Here is a 19,104-nt window from a genome sequence, read left to right on the forward strand (position 1 = left end):
AAGCAGGGTTGCCCGGATGAACATAAAAAAAGGCTTTGTCAATTGGGAATGCCTCAACGTGGGTAATAGATGCCAGTCACAGCTACAGTGCAGCAGACACAAAAGTCATAATATTAGTAATAAAAGTCATAATATTAATAATATGTGTCCCCGGGGGAGGGTGTGGCTTGCCGAGCAGCAAGATGGCCACTCGCTAAGAGGGCTCTGCGGGCGGCAATATAATCCTACACCATCCTATCGTTTTAAGACCTTGAAATCTACTGACACAGTGCGGTAAACAAGTGTTGCAGAAGCAGGAATCGGCAGAGGCGTGGAAAAGCTGCGTAGCACCCGAAGATTCAGATGGAAATATCCGTGAGTCAGTGAGATGATCCGGGCCCTGTTGCACGGTCGGAGCGAGCTGGCCTGCCCGTGTGCTGACCTGGTGTGGCAACGAAGTACGCACAAACCTGCGAGGGGAAGACACGAGACCTGGCTGTAGGAGATACCGGTGGTCGACTTCGCATGACCTGTAGGTGGGCCGGAGTGCCGCAGCTGGGTCCCACAGCCCCCTGGTCGGGGCGTGCGGCCCACTTGTGGTCGAAAGCAGATTGCAGCAGTAGCTGCGGCAGACAGGTGGAAATCTGAGCGTCACTGGTGCCTACCTGAGGTGAGCCGAGGCCTGCTGTGTGCCGTGACATTTGCCCAGTGTAGAGACGCTGCTGTGCCTCAGTGTGCGCCTAGTGGGGCAGCTCATGTGAGTCCCAGTGGGCCCCGATGCAGATGGTGTGGACGGGTGCGTGGTGAAGACCGCCCGCGCTGCTGTCACCCTGTTTGCACTGGGAGGCTCAGAGTGGAGACCAGGGTTGCCATTGGCGTGATACAGCTGCAGCCTCTTTCCAGGTATATAACTGCGCTCGAAGAGCGTGCTGGTGCATTATAAGGCAGGCTTCATAAGCTCAACATCCCCCTTATGGGGCACGGGAGAGGGCCGCAATGATATGTGCAACTGGGATACTAGCATTATTGCGGACGGCCTGGAAGACTTTGGACACTAGGCACAGTCGCCTAGCGGCTAGGAACACACATAAGGATATCGGTGTGTCAGTGGGGCCTGGGGTTGGAAGCTGAGGCCAAGGCTGATCATGGCACATGGCACAGTATCACGGTAAACTGGGTAAAATCGGGCTGGTCTGAGCCGATCGATCGCGGCACTGAAGCAACATACTTCTTGGCGGGAGAGGGGTGGCCGGGCGTGCAATAATGACTGGGTAGTCTGCGGCCGAAGAGATCCGAACCCCCCAAGTGGATACAACTGCATTGCAATCCCAGATCGATCATTAGATACGTAGTGGTTGGCACAGAAAAGGAAAAAGCCGCAACACTTGAGGAGCCAGGTTGCCCCCAAAGATCAGTGTATAGCGAGTGGTCTGACCTCCTCGCGTAAGTGGGCCCAAGTCAGAAACTGGAGGCTCTATGGGGAAACACGATACTAAACAAATGAAGCTCCGCTTCAAAAATAAAAGGCTTACCTGCCAAATGGACACAGAGCCAGACACTGATTCAGAGCTGAACATGCGAAATGGAGCCAAAACAGCAATGACGACCTCCGTTACCTGTTGCTAGATATGAAAACCAGCCTAAAAATCATAGACAATAAACTAGACTTGCTCACCACTCAGATGGACCAGGTCAAGAAGCAAATAGAGACCCACGAGAACCAATTAAACCAGCTGTACAATCGATCCACGAAGCACATGAATTCCAAATTGAAACTAAAGAACAGTTGGTTCATATGGGCAAACTACTTAACATCATTAGGACCAAAAATGACGATTTGGAAGCTAGATCACACCGGAACAATCCCCGCATAACTGGCATTCCAGAAACCACAGCCATTTCCAAGATGAAAACACTTGTTGAAGAATTGCTGCGGGATCTGTTTGGCCCGGAGCTCTCCGCGATGTTCATAGTCGAGACTGCCCATAGAGCACTGGGGCCTAAACCACTGATCGAAGCCACACCGTGACCAATCCTAGCATGTCTACTGAAATATCGGGACCAGGACACTATCCTTCGCCTGGCCAGGGAAAGGGGAAGCATCAACTACAAGGAAAACAACATCTCCATGTATCCGGACTTTACTCCAGTGGTCCAGGCAGCCAGATGGGAATTTGTGCCAATAAAATGGATCCTGAGGAGAGCAGAAATACAGAATGCATTATTATACCCAGCCAAATTGAAGATAACCCATGTAGGATCAGTGCACCACTTTACAGACGCTAAATCGGCCATGAAATTTACAAAGCATATAGGGGGCCAGAAACGTGCAGTCAAGTCAACCGCAGGTGCTTCCTTGGAAGCCGTACTCAGTGACAATGGTTGAACTGCGGAGCCTTGCACCGCCAGGTATCGTTAAGATTATACTAAATTGATAGTGTATGTGTTCTTTTATTTTTTAGGCAATAACAACTCCACTACTCATGAACAATGACCGCGCAGTCATAAGCCGAGACTGTCTCTAAAGCACCACTTATGTTGTATTGCAGTTTCAGCTCTCACACTTCCGGGTGGCCACCCAGCCGCAAGGCTTGGGTGTATGCCGGTGAAGTCATGCCCCCAGGGAGAACTTCCACCAATGGTCCCAGTGCAGGTGACTGGGACAGATCACTGAGTTTGTTAGTTGGGGAGGTTTTTGCGCTCAACCTAATTGGGAAGTTGGTGCGGGTGGGGGAGGGGATGGATTGTTAATGTTGTTAGACAGGACAGTAAGAAACTATATCAGTTGGCTACAGGAAGCAACTGGATCATGTCAACTGAGTGCCATACCCCGAGATCATATTCACAAAACCATACGCTGTTAGTTCATACAATAAAGCACCTCTACTGTAGCAACCTAGCGACACAAAGCACACTACCAAAACATCTTGACGCTAAAGCAATTCTGACATGAAGACCTATTATCTCCTTACATGAAACATGAGGGGGCTAAACAACTACCGTAAAACCAGACTGGTACACGCCTATCTAGCCAGACATAATGTCGACATATGTTTCATGCAGGAAACACATTTGAATAGCACCTCACACGTTAAGCTAAAAAATAAGCGCTGGGGCTCAATTTACTCCTCCATTTACTCCAACTTGGCTAGGTGGGGTGTACATATTAACTAGACGGGGTGTAGACTGGTCAACTACTACATCACACGTTGACCTGGAATGTAGATTTGTGATCTTGGGCGGCAGGTTGGGTATGATGAATGTAACTTTGGCGGCGATATATGGGCCGAATGTTGACATGCCTGATTTATTTCACACAGTGTGGGCAAAAATTAACATGGTGGGACATGACACTATTATATGGGGCAGGGACTTCAATGCTCTGGTAGATGATGCCATGGATAGGAAAGGAGGAACTCTCAAGCTACACTCGAGATCTAACACAGCACTCATTGCCATAATAGCAGAGGGAAGTCTGACAGACATTTGGCGTCAATGGCACCCTGGTACGACTGAAGGCACATGTATCACAGCTCACCACAATGCATGGTCAAGATTATTGGTGAGTGACGCCAGACATAGCGGCTTGGGCAACAGACGTTAAACACCTACCCTGGACCCTGTCGGACCACGCTCCTGTCCAACTACAGCTATCCATACCTGTGGGGCCCCTGAAAGTAAATTGCTGGAGACTTCCTCCATATCCCTTCACAGACACAGTTTTCAGGGAGGAAGGCAGAGGTGATATAGAAGAATACTTCTCTACCAACACAGGCATGGTGCAAACTGAGGCTACTCTATGGGAAGCCTTTAAAGCCGTCATCCGAGGGAAATGCATATCCAGACAGGCAGGGGTACTGAAATCCATCCGGCAATCCCTCCAAAAACTGGACTCCAATATCAGAGTCCTGGAACTACAGTATTACGGTACTGAAGATACAAAATTACTGGGAGCAATAAGGGACTGAATTTCAAAATATGAGGAAGAGGCATAGAGGGAGGTGACATTTTTGGGGAAATATGTCCAAGCCAGATGGTACGGTGAGGGGGACAGGCGGAGCAGAACCTTGGCTCACATGTTACACTTACCTAGCAATGCCACATTCATATCAGAGATCCTAGAGGATAATCGCAAAGCGGGCAAGGGATCTCAGGAAATACTAGACCAATTCACAAGATTCTTCACCAGACTTTATACTTTCTCTTTGTGCACAATACCTGCTGAATTGCAGGCCTACCTAGACTCCATTGAGCTGCTGTGGTTAGGCATAGGACACAGGGCTTATTTAGATGAGCCTTATACTGTAGAAGACATCAAACAAGTATTAAACAGCCTACCCTGGGACAAATCTCCGGGGTCAGATGGTCTCACAGGTGCATTTTACAAATATAACGCAGATCTGATAGCATCTCAACTCCTGACACTGTATGGGGAGGCACAGGAAACCGGGATCCTTCCTCCTACAATGAGAGAAGCAATCATTACTCAAGCAAGGGAAACCACCTAATGAGAGAGACTCCTATCGCCCCTTATCATTGATAAATACTGATACAAAATGTATGCTAAATTACTGGCAATTAGAATGCAGCCCCTACTCCCCTTGATTGCTAGACCCGACCAGTCCGGCTTGATTTGCTAGAGTGGTAATACCTATTCACCATACTAGGAAGATTGGGATTTAGCCTGACCTACATAAATCAGAAACAATTGCTGTACACATCTCCCACTGCCAGACTTAGATTAAATGTATTGGTCTCCCCGCAGCTACCAATCACCCGTTGCACAAGGCAGGGATGTCCCCTATCCCCACTGCTCTTTGCTATTGCTATGGAGCCTCTGGCCGCGAGACTTTGGCAGCACCATGCAGCCAGAGGACTAGGATTCTCTACCAGAGGGCTCATCATATTGGTATACGCGGACGACATAACCTTACATATTAAGAAGCCTGCAGATAACCTTAACCCAGTGCTGCAGGAAATTCTAACATTTGGGGGAGCTGTCCGGTATACAAATTAACTTGGCAAAGTCAGTCCTATTTCTGCTAAAGGCAGATACTGTGCCTTGCCAGCTGGAGTACCCTCTGAAATGGGTTGATGGCCCAGTGCGCTATATAGGAATATGGCTGAGCCACAATATGCAAGAACTGTGGGACATGAACTATAGCAAGGCAAGTTAGAGTGAAAAGTAGAGACTTGATCTAGGCTACCATTGTCCCTGGCAGGACGAATTGCTATAGCCAAAATGGTGGTTGTGCCTAAATTCTTATATCGGTTCATAAATATACTACTCCCACTTTCACAGGCCTTCTTCAAAACAATGCGGTCCCTGCTTGTTTCAATGGTGTGGGCAGGGAAACAAGCCTGTGTTCATGGGAACTCTTAACACTCCCTTTGTCACAAGGCGGGCTGGGCGCACCGGATATTCCGCTCTATGCATACTGTGCACAAGCTCAATTCTTATACTACTGGGTTCACCCCGTTTCATTTCAGCCTCATGTCGCAGTGGAGGCTTACAAAGCTGCGCCTACACCTTTCCAAGTTGCACTATATCTACCATATAAACGCCCTCAAAATGAGATTGATACAGTAGAGATATTGCGTGAGAAACAGAGCCAAATTAGAGGTCCTGTACGCTCCCTCTGTGCCATTGGCACACAACCCACATGTTCCCTCACTGGAGGACAAAGGAAGTGTAGCGCTGGTGCGTGGGTTAGGAATGAACACCTTTGCTGATTTATATCCCGAGAACAACTTTCACTCCCCTCCAACAGAGCAAGAAGGGGTAGCACCTAAGTTCTCAGATATGTTCATATGCCATCGAGTACGGGTGGTATGTCGACAAGTGCATACTACATTCCCTAGTCCCCCGCCCACACTGCACGTCCCTGAAGATATAGTGTCTGGCCTGTCGCTGCGCAGGCTCATTACATGTTTATACAGTACAATGCAAAACACGTTCTCGTGATGATACCCAAAGGATTACTCGATTGGAACACGGAAATTACCCCTCCGCTCTCTGAAGAGCAATGGAAGTTCTGTTGCGACCAATTACGGATGCTATCTCCTAACTACAAGTTAAGACTAATCCATTTTAAATTCCTGCACATATTCTACAGAACCCCCACTCAACTACACCGCATGGGACTAAGGTCCGATGTTAGTTGCTGGAGATGCAGGGCGACACCAGCAACATTCTTACACCTAGCTTGGAACTGTCCTCCCATGGCGGAATACTGGGCAGACATATTCAGCACAATTGGGGAGGATCTGGGGACACCAGCTGAACTCACAGCACTGATGGGAATATTAGGGCCCGTGAAGGAGACCCCAGTGGGCACACAGAAACTGCATGCCATGCTACTACTACTGGCAAAGAGAAGAGTGGCTATGCATTGGGTGAAACCTAACGCTCCGTCGGTTAAGATATGGTTACAGGATTTCATTTACTGTCAGACCCAGCTCTCAACATTTTGGGAACTAATGCCCATAGCCTACAGACCCAATAGATATGCCTACTAGAATGGATACGCACAAATCAAACAGGGGACACTGGCGCACCTAGCCTAAAGCAGTAGAATCACGCAATTAGACCCACACTGTTGTACAGAGGTGTCCTGAGTAATGTGCTGCACAAATAAGACTTGAGATGAGGCACTTGAATGGTAAGAACGTAAAAGTAATACTACAAGGCAAAAGCTCATTGGTAAAGCAAATGTTTGTTGTGTCTAAGTAATCCTGTATGAGATGCTGTCCTGTGTTTTAATTGTTAAGTCTGTTGTAAAGTTGTAACCACATTGTACGTCACTCACTGGCGTCGAGCAAAATATGTAAATGGATATTGTATATGGAAAATGCCAATAAACAAATTTAAAAAAAATGTGTCCCCATATGATTTATCACTAAAATAAAACTGCTTTGAATTCAGCCAATTTCCTCCAAACATCAGCTCTTGGTTATGAAATACACACATTTTCGTCACCAATACACAATTTTGGAGTACTTTGAATATCAGTTCAACCAAGCTAGAGGTTCCTATTTAGCAAGCTGGGATGCACACAAGAGAGCTACCTAGAAGTAGCTGGAGAGCTACCAGTAGCTCACGAGCTACTCGTTGGAGAAGCCCGCTTCAAGAGTATCTAACCACAATCTTTAAGGTGTTTGATCCTAATTCTTGTGAAGTATAGAAAACAAAGCAGACACAAGGAGATGAGATATATAAAAGAGACAGAAAAAAACAACCAAAGCTCCATACAATAAAACACAATGACTGGTGTTTGGAAAGTGTGTGATCACTGGATGTATGGAGGTAGCTCATCTCCCACATTTGGGGATAGTCTTATTGGCTACCTAAGGTGAAGCTATCTTGCCACCTGATGTCTGTGAATGCTCCTGGCCAGTTGCTATTCAACAGATGAGATTCTATTAGAACAGTGGTTCCTGAGAATGTAGCTTTAAGATGAAATTAGGAAACAAATCAGCAAATGTTACAAAGTATTTTATAACCTTTTTGTACAAAGATACCTTGATACATAAAACATGCAATTTATTCAAACTGGCTCACACAAGACAACAAAGAAGTGTACAGTATGTGATGTAAAACAGAACCCCTATAACCACAATAAGTCTTGGGTTGTACTACAGTCAATTAAATAGTTCAGAGTAGAAAAAAACAAGATTCTTCTTATGAATAATGTTGATGATGTTTCGACCTAAGAGAATATTGGGGTCATCGTCAGGATGTGAATTTTAAACAGACCCAAGATTGGGATTGGAAGTAAGGACTGGGGTCCCTTTTCCAGTGTGGCATGTTGTTGCCAGTTCAGTTGCTGTGATCCCCATGACATAAGGAAAACAGTCTCTGCCCCAATCAGAAACAGAGGCACCAACCGATATGAATAAATGTCCAGAATAGAATCATTAAGGAAATGGCAAATTGATTGTGCTAATATATCACACAGATTCCTTTGAGTTTTACAAGATAATAGTTGACATAAATAAATGATTTACTTCAGAAGGAAGTATCAAATGAACTAAATGTACAGAGATAAACCTCCTTCAAGATTGACTGTAAAACTAAAAATGTACAGGATGTGGAAAAGATAACAGACTTACTGATTTTTTTCAAGGCTCCATTGTCCTTTGTAAAATCGATTGTTTTAACGTTTTACACACACTTTGTGGGATTTGCAAGATACTAATTGACATACTTTAATTATTGTGTTTCATGATGCAGTATTAAATGAACTAACTGTCCCAGGGTCACAGTCCTTCAAAATTGACTGTCAAACTACAAAATGTATAAGAAATGCCTTTAACCAAAAGAAACAGAAATATCATACTTTAACAATTGTCCTAAATAGTATCATTTATTTGACAATTGTCCTACATAGTAACATTTGTTTGACAACTGACAATTAGTTTTCATTGAAGCAAAACTATAAAATATACAACTAAATTATATAATCATAAGTGGAAGTAACCTATGGAAGTTATTAGCAGGCAGTAGAATAATTGGGGTAGACTGATTCTTCAAGATAGTGTGTTTATTCCTTACGAAGCTCTAACTTTAACAAGTAAAGCTTCCAACTGTCACTTCAGAGGTAAATTCTAATATTACCTACGTACATTTTAACTAGCATTCTGAGCACTACATTCTGTATTCCATAAACACAGGGCTGCTAACCAAGATTCCACACACATCCTTTTTTTTAAATGTAACTCAAACAGGAGAAATAATCACGGTAAGCAGGGAATGAAGGCAGAGGATTGAAGGAAAAAGAAAGACAGGGAAAACAAACACGGACAAAATTCAGCTCAACTTGTGTATGTTATTTGAGAAACAAGTCTGTAAGATAAGCAGGATATCTGTAAGCTCTCTTTGCCACCCTTTGCTCAAATCTCATTGTCACATCTTCCTTACAATGTCTCATATTGCCAGCCCCTGTTCGCAGTCCTTTCCTTCAATTGTCAGAAAACTGGCAACATTATCAAAATCATATTTTTAATAAATATATGCAATTCAGATTCCAGATTTGACCATCTTCCAGTTTCACTGCTCCATTGAACAATCTCACTGCTCTGAATGGCCTTGCAAATTTTAACCCCGATGTCTGCCTCACTGGCTGCTGTACCACAACTGCATCATTTACAACAATGCCAGTTAGAGACACAGCTTTATGACAATTTGTCTAATACTCTTGTTCTGCTCTCTATCCCAAAGTCAAACATCTTTTATCATTACTTATAACCATTCCAAAAAAGTCTTGTTTAAAAGTTGTTTTTATTCCATGCATTCTTTTATTTATCTAACAGTACCCTTATAATCTCTTACTCAACGCTTCCCAACCCTGACCCCTTAAAACCCCAAACTAACCCTTCTCTGAACTCTGTAAAATCATTTCTACCCCATAATGCTACCCTTCCCTGAATTCTAAATGCCCCTTAATGCTATAAATCCCAGAAGTCTAAAAGTCCCTTGCTACCCCTGAACACAACCCTTACCTGAACCCTAAAAAATACTCACTACCTCGTTGCGCAGTCTTCTTTGAACCCTAAGTACCCCTTACTACCCCTCAAAGCTATCTTTCCCTGAACTCTAAAAACCCCTTATTACCCCTTATTGTTATCCTTCTCTGAATCCTACAAACCCCTTAGTACCCCTTAATGCTACCAATCGCGGAACGCAAAAAAACTTTACTATGAATTAACACTACCATTCCCCGAATCTAAAAAAAACCTTACTTCCCCTTATTGCTGCCCTTTTCCTAAGATCCACTTATTACCTTTTTATGCTACCTATCGCTGAATCCTAAATGTGCCGAATCACCCCTTATTGCTATCCTTCCCTGAATCTTAATATTATGTTTTTTAATTGAAATTCTATTGGATTATATTTTTTTAAATTATTAAATGTAATAAGTTATTTTATATCATATTGGTTTTTAATTTAGTGCTTCGTTTAAATAGTTACCGTTTTTCAGAATATCAAAAATACTATTTATTTGTACTGGAGTTTTGTATGGATTATTTTGTTAATTTGCTTACTATGGTATTTTTATATGTATATGGTGAAGTAGATTATAATATTGGTTTAGCAATTGTTTCTATGTGGTGTAGCCTTGGTTCTTTGATTTACTTCTTGATAGCTGTGTTCTTTTTTAAGATTTCTCTCTAATTGTTATGTGGTAAGATGGTGAATTCCAAAAATATCCTTGAAGGAGTTTTGCTGGCTTTCTGCTGTGATATTAAATGTTGGCTTTCGGGGATAGTTTACTGTTGTACACATTCCACCAGGGTACGTGGAACTTAAGTTGGCACTTATGCCCTGACTGGTGCATGCATCCAACCCAAGTGTCTTCAAAATAGTCTAACAAGATTTTCCTAATTTGCTTGGTAGAATGGTGATTCCAGTAACTGATGGTGGTACATATGCTAGGGCAAAAATTAACTTTTTGATTTCAAAGCCAAATTGAGTATTGGTAGAGTAGTCTATGCTTAGCATGGATTTTTTTAGATGTCTTCATAAGGCTTACTTGAAATGATAACAGTGTGTACTATGAGTGATAATCTATTTTAAGGACTATTTAAATCATTGCCTTTCCAAAATCTATAAATATTTTTTGTGGGTAGTAATTAGTTTTCTCTTTTATAGTTGGTAGTAATCCCAGATACTTGATTTGCTTATTTGATAAGTGAAATAATTTGTTGTATAATTGTTTTGCTGCTGCTGGTGAACTGTTTATATCTGAGTAAAGAGTGTTGGAAAAGATTTAAAAGTGCCTTCCATAATCTAGGTAGTCAGGTTGTGTGTGTCATTTGTTGTGCAGAAAATTATCATTTTCTTATCATTGTCTTCATAATTATAGAGAATGAAGTTCTCATTTGCCTGGGCTATTTTGCGGTGTTCATGAATATCTTAACTCCTCAAACTCTTCTTGGGATTTTTGTGGCTTACTTTCATTTCTTCTTCTAATTAGCTTTTTGAAATGTAACTTCTGCAGCAGTGTTCTTGTTTGTTTTACTCTTTTACCTTTACCCCTGTTTAGAGTGCGTGCCTTAGTTTAAGGATTATTTTGTGATTTAGGCAGTTTGACTGGAATAAGTTATTGTGTATCTCTCTCTCTCTCAAATTGATTCCCAAAAGTTCTTTCTTGTTCATCTTAGCGTAAACTAGGTGCATAAAAAAGATATTCAAAGTACATAAGGGGTTAACAGTAGGGAACAGGGCAGGCTGTGAAGAAGCTTAACAAATAACTTGAGGGTAATTTTCTACTTTGGAAACTCACGTAAATGTACTCTGGATAAAGGCAGGAGTAAGTGCCTTTCCATGGCAGTGAAGTAAACGTTGGAAAAAGGCTTCTGCACAAGAAGAAATGTTTTCTCTGCGAGAAAATAAAATATTAAATGTTTAAAGGCACATTTACAAGTAATTCACTATTTGTATTTTTCATGCACATAAACTGAAAGTAACAGACCCTCTTCCATATTATTTAATACTTTTGCCTTCATAAATGTGAAACATCAGGAAGTGATGAATGATCTTCTATTGTATTTTTCAGGCAACCTTTGATCATATGTATTGCTCAAAGGTGATGACTGAAAATTGTCAAAATATTCAAAATCACTACTATCCATTAATTTCTTTAATTTGTGCCTTCCCACTTGAGTAACAACAGTGTGCACAGAAGCCTTGATCCTGCCCCAGAATAAACAATAGAGAAGTCAGTGCTATTGCCACTCTTAATGGCAATTCATCTAACCACTGTTAAATTCTATGTTCGTGTTCCATTCTACGGCCTTGTGGTTTAGGCTAGATAGTTAGGCTGTTAGTGTGGGCCGGCATTGAAGTGGATATATTTGGTCCATGCCTAGCACTGTAATCAACACCATAAGAGAACATGAGCCAATATTATTACATATATTAACGATTCACGTAATCATTATATCTAACACTTGGTCTGGTACCAGAGTGACATTGTTTCAGGTTTGGCTTGAATATCCCCATTCTTCTAACATTTAGATGGCACTTGGGAAAGTATGGATGCGACTGTCAAACTGTCCTTTTTCATTCATCTATTTAGGTCTTGTTGTGTTATTGAGATTTGTGGCGCACACTAGCAGCCGAGATGGGTATCCTGGCGCTGAGCAGGTGTGAGGCAAGCCAAACCTATGGCCTAATGGAAATACTCGAAAAGCCAGGTTTTCAACTTCTTGCGAAACTCAGGAAGTGAGGAGGGGGCTGTTATGTGTAGGAGAAGGGTCGACTGCTGGATCTGATGTTCGGTATGCGTGGGATATGTGCAAGTAGGAATCAGGACGAGCGTAGGTGTCTGAAAGATTTGTGAAAGCAGATGCGATTGTTGAGCTATGCTGAGCCAGTGTCTTTTTGATAGCAAACGCTACTAACTTTTGAAGTACACCAGTAGAAACACATTCTTATCTGCAGATCAGCAATGAAATACAAATGTCAAGAGTGAACTCACAAACTCAAGCCATGGTACACCCCAGATTTCCACCAATTCTTGTTTTTGCGTGCAACCCCATGCAGCATAAATAGGCTTTTCCAGTTGTGAGCACCAGTCCCCCCCGCCCTCCATTCTGCTAAGAAGAAAGCAGTTGGGTAGTTCCGTCCATGGGCAATATCGCATTTGTCGATTAGTGAGGCAGTTCCTATAAAGGTCAGTCGGCTTGGATTCCTCCTAGGTCATCAGTCATGCCCACCACGGCCACAATGGGGGTTAGTTCAAGAGTCCATCCCAGCACCTCCGAAATTTCATGTTGTGTCATCTGCCAGTAAGGCGCTTGGATTGGAAAGGCCCAGACCATGTGATAGAAGTCAGCAGGTAGCGTGTAGCACCTAAAGTAGATGAGTTTGCCAGCGTGGTGCAAACTAATTGGGGTTAAGTATGTCTTATGAAGGTAATTTAGCTGGATCGAGTTGAGGCAGATGGGAATAGCTAGGACCCGTGGGACCAGTCTGGTCTCTCTCTCGTCCACTTTGTCCAGTTCACCAACCCATCCCATCCAGCGGAGTATAAGCGTGTCAAATCAGTGAGGGACGTTAACAATGAGCAAGCAATACACCTGGGAGATGGTGCCTATTCCAAAGCGCCCGGTCAGGAGCCTGACCTCAAGGGAGCTGAATTCTGGGATATCAATACCTGAGGGGATATTGGCTGTGAGGGCATGACACAGTTGTAAATACTTATGGAATTGCATCTGATTGAGGTGATTAACAATCTTGCAAGCCCCTGAAAGCCAGAATATGTTTCTCCGCCCACACATCTCCAAGGACCATGATGCCAATTGTACCCCACTTGTGAATTCCCACCAAGCCAAAAATGTGGTGTAGCCACCTCCCTCTCCAGAGGGAGTTCATCCCCATCAAAATGCTGAGCCAGTGTTATGTGTTGCCTTAAAAGTGTAGTTGAGGAGTTTGAGGAGTTGTCACTTTTCACATTGTATTGTGACCTTGCACTGTTGTTGTAGTAACTTCTGAGGGTCTTTTTTTTTAACATTAATCACTATGTAAATCTCTTCTTTAGTTGTAGCTATGTGTTTCTGATAGCATCGTGGGACATGAGAAGTTATGGATTACCCATCATTCCTAACAACAGACTTTCCAGTTGGGGAACCAATGCATCATTCAATAAACGAAAATCAGTATGAACTGTCTGAAACCCCATTAGGTGGGCCACAGACAGGACTTCCCATTTGGGAACAAAAGAAAAAACATAAAGTACAATGGGAAGTAGAGACCCAGAGGTCAGACGAGAATGATTCAACTGATGCTGAGCCATCTACAGAAAATACTGCAGTCTTGATCATGAATGACATGACCGAAGAACCCTTCTCATCTCAGGAAAAAGGTATTTATGTTGGAGAGGAAAATAGTTAATTGTAGTTGTTTTTCAGTCAAAGTGTACTTTACCATGCTATATTTTAGATGTGATATTTCTTTTTTGTGTTCTTCCTTTTTCAGTTTGAGTTGAGTGATTAGTGATATATATGACATAAATGAGGGATTGAACGTAATGTTATCATGGAGACAATGTTTAAGGCAAATGTTTAGCTTGCCAAATGCAGATGGAGGCTTAACTAATGGCCTGTGATGGCACAAATGTTTGTGTTTCACTGGCTTAGTTCCGCTTTCACGAGGCTGTACATGGTTATATTCTAGATCATTAGCTCCATTTTACGTAGAATGCAATGCTTACTTAAGATAGTTTTCATAAAAAAGATGTATTGTCTCTATGTAGCAGTAATCTAATAAACTGTGGTATTTGGTGGCAGCGTCTTAATTTGTATATTCGCCTTTACCATATCCATTTAGTGAATTTGGGACTAGGTACTGTTCTTTTTGCATTATCTCTGTGCACATCTCCTGCGGTATGGCAATATGGTGGTTCAGAACTGGCGTTTGATCAGGAGTACTGCTGTAGGCTCTCACTGAATCAATGGGTCTGGTGGTAATTCCAATTTTACTCTTTTTTTGGCCTGTCTCTCACTCAATAGTTTTTCTTCTTGCTGAAACGTGTAGTGTATGCAAATCCAGTTAGATTTGTGATTCAGTACTACTTATTGATGGTGAACATGGCACATTCGCAAAGTTTTGGAGACTTTCTTCTCTCCTGAGCTTAGGTAGTGTGGTAGTCAGGAGCTTGTCTCTATCCCTGGATCATGAAAGCCTGCAGCACTTGTTTCCTCCGCAGTTCATGGGTTATGCTAGTCCATCATTTCTCCTCTCCTGTCTCTTTTAGAGCCACATCAGCCTCCTGTGACTCATTTCTGATATGGCACTGGAATGTGGGTTAAGTGGTAACTGTAGCTTGTCTCATCTGCTCCTGAATGAGTATGCAGTAAGAGTCTTTTGTATTATCCGCTATATCAAGCAGGTTTTGTGTCTTCATAAAATTGGAGGTCTCACCTTTGAAGACAGTTACAGAATATGACTCAAAGTTGTATCTCCTGCTCATTATTAAAGCTTGGTTAGTAGACTATGCACAATAAATAATTGTAAGATGTTTGAAGGATAAGTTGCAGGTATTTTAAAGACATCATAAAGACCACCAGGTTTTGAGAGCATGACACATTCAAATGCAATTCATTTCCTGTTTACTGCTCTCCCTTGCCTACGTTCTCTTGGTCATGTGAATTCATATGCCGATCTTCACTTATTAACAGAGCAGATGCCTTCCCAAGTGTTATCTCGAGCATTATTGTGAATCACAACAATTTCTACTTCCTGGGAAACATTAACAGCTGACTAGATTGTTCCAACCCTGTCCAACCAAGCTTTTTTCATGAGAAACCTAGTGGTCCTAACCCTATCACCACTTGTCTGTGAGAACACACATTCAGCCGTATACCTTTCGGATAAAATGCCACTGGAATAATTATTTGCTTCTTCCTCAACCTCCAATCTGTTTGTGAAAAGTCGATAAACATATAGAACTTTGGTTTTCCACTTGGACATGTGATTTCCTTTGTAGCATCGCATATAATTTCAAGCCAAGACTGAATTAAGCATGGCAGATAACTTCTGTTGTCTCTGTTTGAGCAAATATTTGTCAAGTTTTGCTTTTTTTTTCAGACTCACCCCAGACTATTGACAGCATTGAAGAGAGTTCAGAGTTGGTTGTTGATCCCGTAGAAAATATTCCAACAGGTAAGTGCATTAATGTTTTGTCAAATATTGTCATAAAAGGTATCTGCATACTTTATTTGTGGTATGAGGGTCTGCATTTTCTGAACATTTGCAGCTTGATAGTTTTACCAAACTCTGCTTTTGGTATTTTGTCATTCCAGAAGCCCTCATTCTGACTGTTCCCGTATGGTAATTCTGACTTGTGAAATATTGATATTGCACAATATCATACTTCCCCAGTGTACTTTTACCTCTCCGTTATGAGTTTCATATGTTAGAATAAGGTGTAACTTCAATCATCAGTTTTGACAAGCACAACAGAATACTGTGCCGTCCTTGAAGCAACATCAGTTCAAAACAATGGTACTTTACCACCAGCAATATACATTGTGAATCCACTTCCATCAAGATGAGGCTGGAGTAAGAGAGTGATATGAAAAGAAGAAAATGTAGTGGGGGTCACAAGCATTGTGAAGAGCTCATGGTATAGCCTCAATGAGATGTACTTGAGCAATATGAGGAATGCAGTTGACGGGGGTGGGAGGGCTTCATCAGGGATATGATAAAACTCAACCAGCCGGTTAGAAAATGGGCTCATATGTGTCGGGTGTGATTTAGGGAGACCAATAACATTTGTACAATATTTTGATATATCTGATCTAGGCTATAGACTACAATATTCCCCTGTCTTGTAACATAAAAAGGTCAATCGACTCTTCATTAGTTAATTAGTAAGTAAGTAATATTTTTCTAAAGCGTGTGAATGCCAAGGCGTCTTAGCGCTAATGAGTGCTATAACTAATCAAGACACCGGGAGACATACTTTAAACCCTAGAAACAAAGAGCCAAGTCTTTAAGGATTTTCCAAAGAGCAGCCTGCTTTTTTGAGACTTCAGAGCGAATGACATGGTTTTCCACAACTTACAGGCCAAGTGGAAAAAACTTCTGTCCCCCCCCAATTTACTTTCTTGTCCTTGGGGATGATGATCAGTCGGGTGGTGGATGATCTGAAATCACGTTGAAGAACATGTCACTTAAGTGACCTCAGAAAGATGGTAGGGCCCGAACCATTGAGGGCCTTGCGTACGAGACATAAGGCCTTACATTATACCTAAGGCTGGACAGGCGGCCAGAGTAGCCCTAATGCTCAATGATATGGGACAACATTTTTGAAGTTTTTGTAGTAAGTGGGCTGCCATATTCTGCAAAGCCTGGAGCTTTGACTACAAAAGCTTTTGTGCTTCCAGATAAAGAGCATTACAGTAGTCTGTCTTAGATAGAACCAAGGCACTGTTACCATTTTTTGTAAGTCTAATGGGATGAATGGAAAGATCTTTTTCAAAATCTTCAAGGTATAAACGCTTGAAGATGTATTATGATTTATCTGTTCTGAGAAACACAACTGATCATCAAACATAACTCCCAGATTATTTACTTTTCGGACTGGGGATGGGCACGGGCCAGCTGCGACCAGCCACTATGAATTGTTCCAGAAAGAGGTATGTCCAAAAAGTAAAACCTCTGTTTTCTCAGCATTCACTTGAGACAATCTTCCTGCATCCATCTGGTAATGTGTGCCATACAGTTGTTAAATTCTTTGGCCACACCGTCGGACTCAGATGTAAATTATACCACTATCTGTCTGCCATCCCGCAAGAAATTGCAGAGAAACCATGAGATCGAATGAGTTGTGCAAATGGGATGACATAGATGTTGAATAGTGTTGGAGATAATGAGGATCCCTGGTCATTAGATACTCCTGAAACCTAATCCTTCGTGTCTTCTCTGTCTGTCGGGAAGAGAGAATCAATTATAATGTCATTTAAACCTAACACCTCTTCCCAAAATTATTCCCGCCCTTGAAGCAAGTTTGAATAGAAGTAGCAGCAAGTGACTTTGAGTGAGACCCCATCCTGAGTTTCACAGAGTAGGACGAACAAATAAACTTTCACATCGGGTGTATGGGCAAACCAAACTCTGAGCAGGTGTTTCTGAATATTTGTTTGAATTACCAGTGTCTAGTCAGTTGTCAAGGGTAGGGTACTTGCCTAATCTCAGTTTGGCACAAGAGGGCCTGACCCCCCTATTCAAAACCCCATATTACCCCAGAGAGGTGGACATTTGTGAATATACCATCCAGTTTTGAGGAGCTTTTGGGCAGTATGCAAAACCAAAGGTTTGCTGGCATTATCGGGTTGTATGATTCTGTCAACTTTTGTTGTGTACCACGCACTGTGCCCAGGTCAACTGTTGCAGTCAGCAGGCTTTTTTTTCTGGTACATCAACTGCAAGTGCGAGATATATGCCAGTGACTGTGGCAGGTAATACAACTGCATATATGGTACCTCAGCGGCGGCCAGCACGGATCGGAGGTAGGGAGGCGGGGGCAGCGGTGGGAGGGGGGTGGCTCGCGGGTGAAGCGGGCAGCAAAAAATAAAAAATAAACGTACCCTTTTGCTGCTTCCTCGCCACGTCTCTCCTCCATAGTACTCCCTCGCTGATGTTTAGACAGTATCAGCCTTGGCCATGCAAAGCCTCACAGATTTTTTAATTCCGAAAACTATTTCAAACAGCTTGGAGTTTGGTGCACACAGTGAGAGCACAGGGAAAACATAATTAAACCTTGTTGCTACTACTATTCTAATTGCTTGGACCATCCCTATAGTGAGAACTGCAGGCTTGATCCCCATATAGGACCACCAGATGTTTACTGTAGCAGAGGCCCCCCCATTTTTGCCCTGGACCATGTTCCGAAGGCCAGGGTAGATCAGGATACCCAGGAATCTCAGTGTAAGCAGGGCCAATTGAAAAGGGAGTGCACCCATAAATGATCTATCTATAAACTTGGACATCAGCAGAGCATCACTATTTGTCCAATTGATACAATGTGCCTGATTTAGAGTTTGACGGATGGGTTACTCCATCACAAATCTGACAGATATCCCTTCCGCCTTACTACAAGTGCATTATATCCTATTGCTCTTGCAATAAGGCGGACAGGATACCCATCACAAATTTGTGATGGAGTACCCATCCACCAACCTCTAAATAGAGCCCAGTGTCTGAAAAAGAATGAGAAGTCATCTATCAGAGACATAATTCCAGGTTTTGAGGTTGCTTTTTCAGAAGCATTAAGAGGACCTTGTCAGCACACAGCAAGATCTTTTGCGGTCCGGCTGGGGATACAATTCCCTCAATAGCATCTTACTGATGTATCTTGGTAGCCAATACTTATGGAGTTAGAATGAACAACAGGGGTAATTCCTGAGGCATCCCAATAACATAAAGGATGTGAGTCCTACCCAACTGATAACTCCCCAAACCCTATTAGGTCAAACCCACAGTTTCAACAAGTTTAGCCTGGAATAAACCCCCTGGTTGCTATGGCACAGAGTAGACAGGCCTAACTAAGGAAAATATGTCAAGTATTAGGAATATTAAAATAGTCAAAAATTTAAAACAGCACAATAAACATCACA

At 42.5% G+C, this 19,104-nt stretch overlaps 1 protein-coding gene across 3 annotated transcripts in view; it reads left to right on the forward strand.

Annotated features, from left to right (window-relative positions):
- The window catches only part of SH3TC1 (SH3 domain and tetratricopeptide repeats 1), a 256,428-nt gene that overhangs the window by 17,867 nt on the left and 219,457 nt on the right, over nt 1-19,104 (forward strand). For all 3 annotated transcript variants that reach the window (XM_085642478.1, XM_085642479.1, XM_085642480.1), the window contains exons 2-3: nt 13,524-13,847; nt 15,572-15,646. In XM_085642478.1, the coding sequence (XP_085498604.1) occupies nt 13,568-13,847; nt 15,572-15,646 (355 nt within the window). In that variant the 5' untranslated portion in view covers nt 13,524-13,567. The remainder of the gene's footprint in view (nt 1-13,523; nt 13,848-15,571; nt 15,647-19,104) is intronic.

This window comes from Triturus cristatus, chromosome 2_2 (assembly GCF_964204655.1).
Source record: "Triturus cristatus chromosome 2_2, aTriCri1.1, whole genome shotgun sequence".
NCBI lineage: Eukaryota > Metazoa > Chordata > Amphibia > Caudata > Salamandridae > Triturus > Triturus cristatus.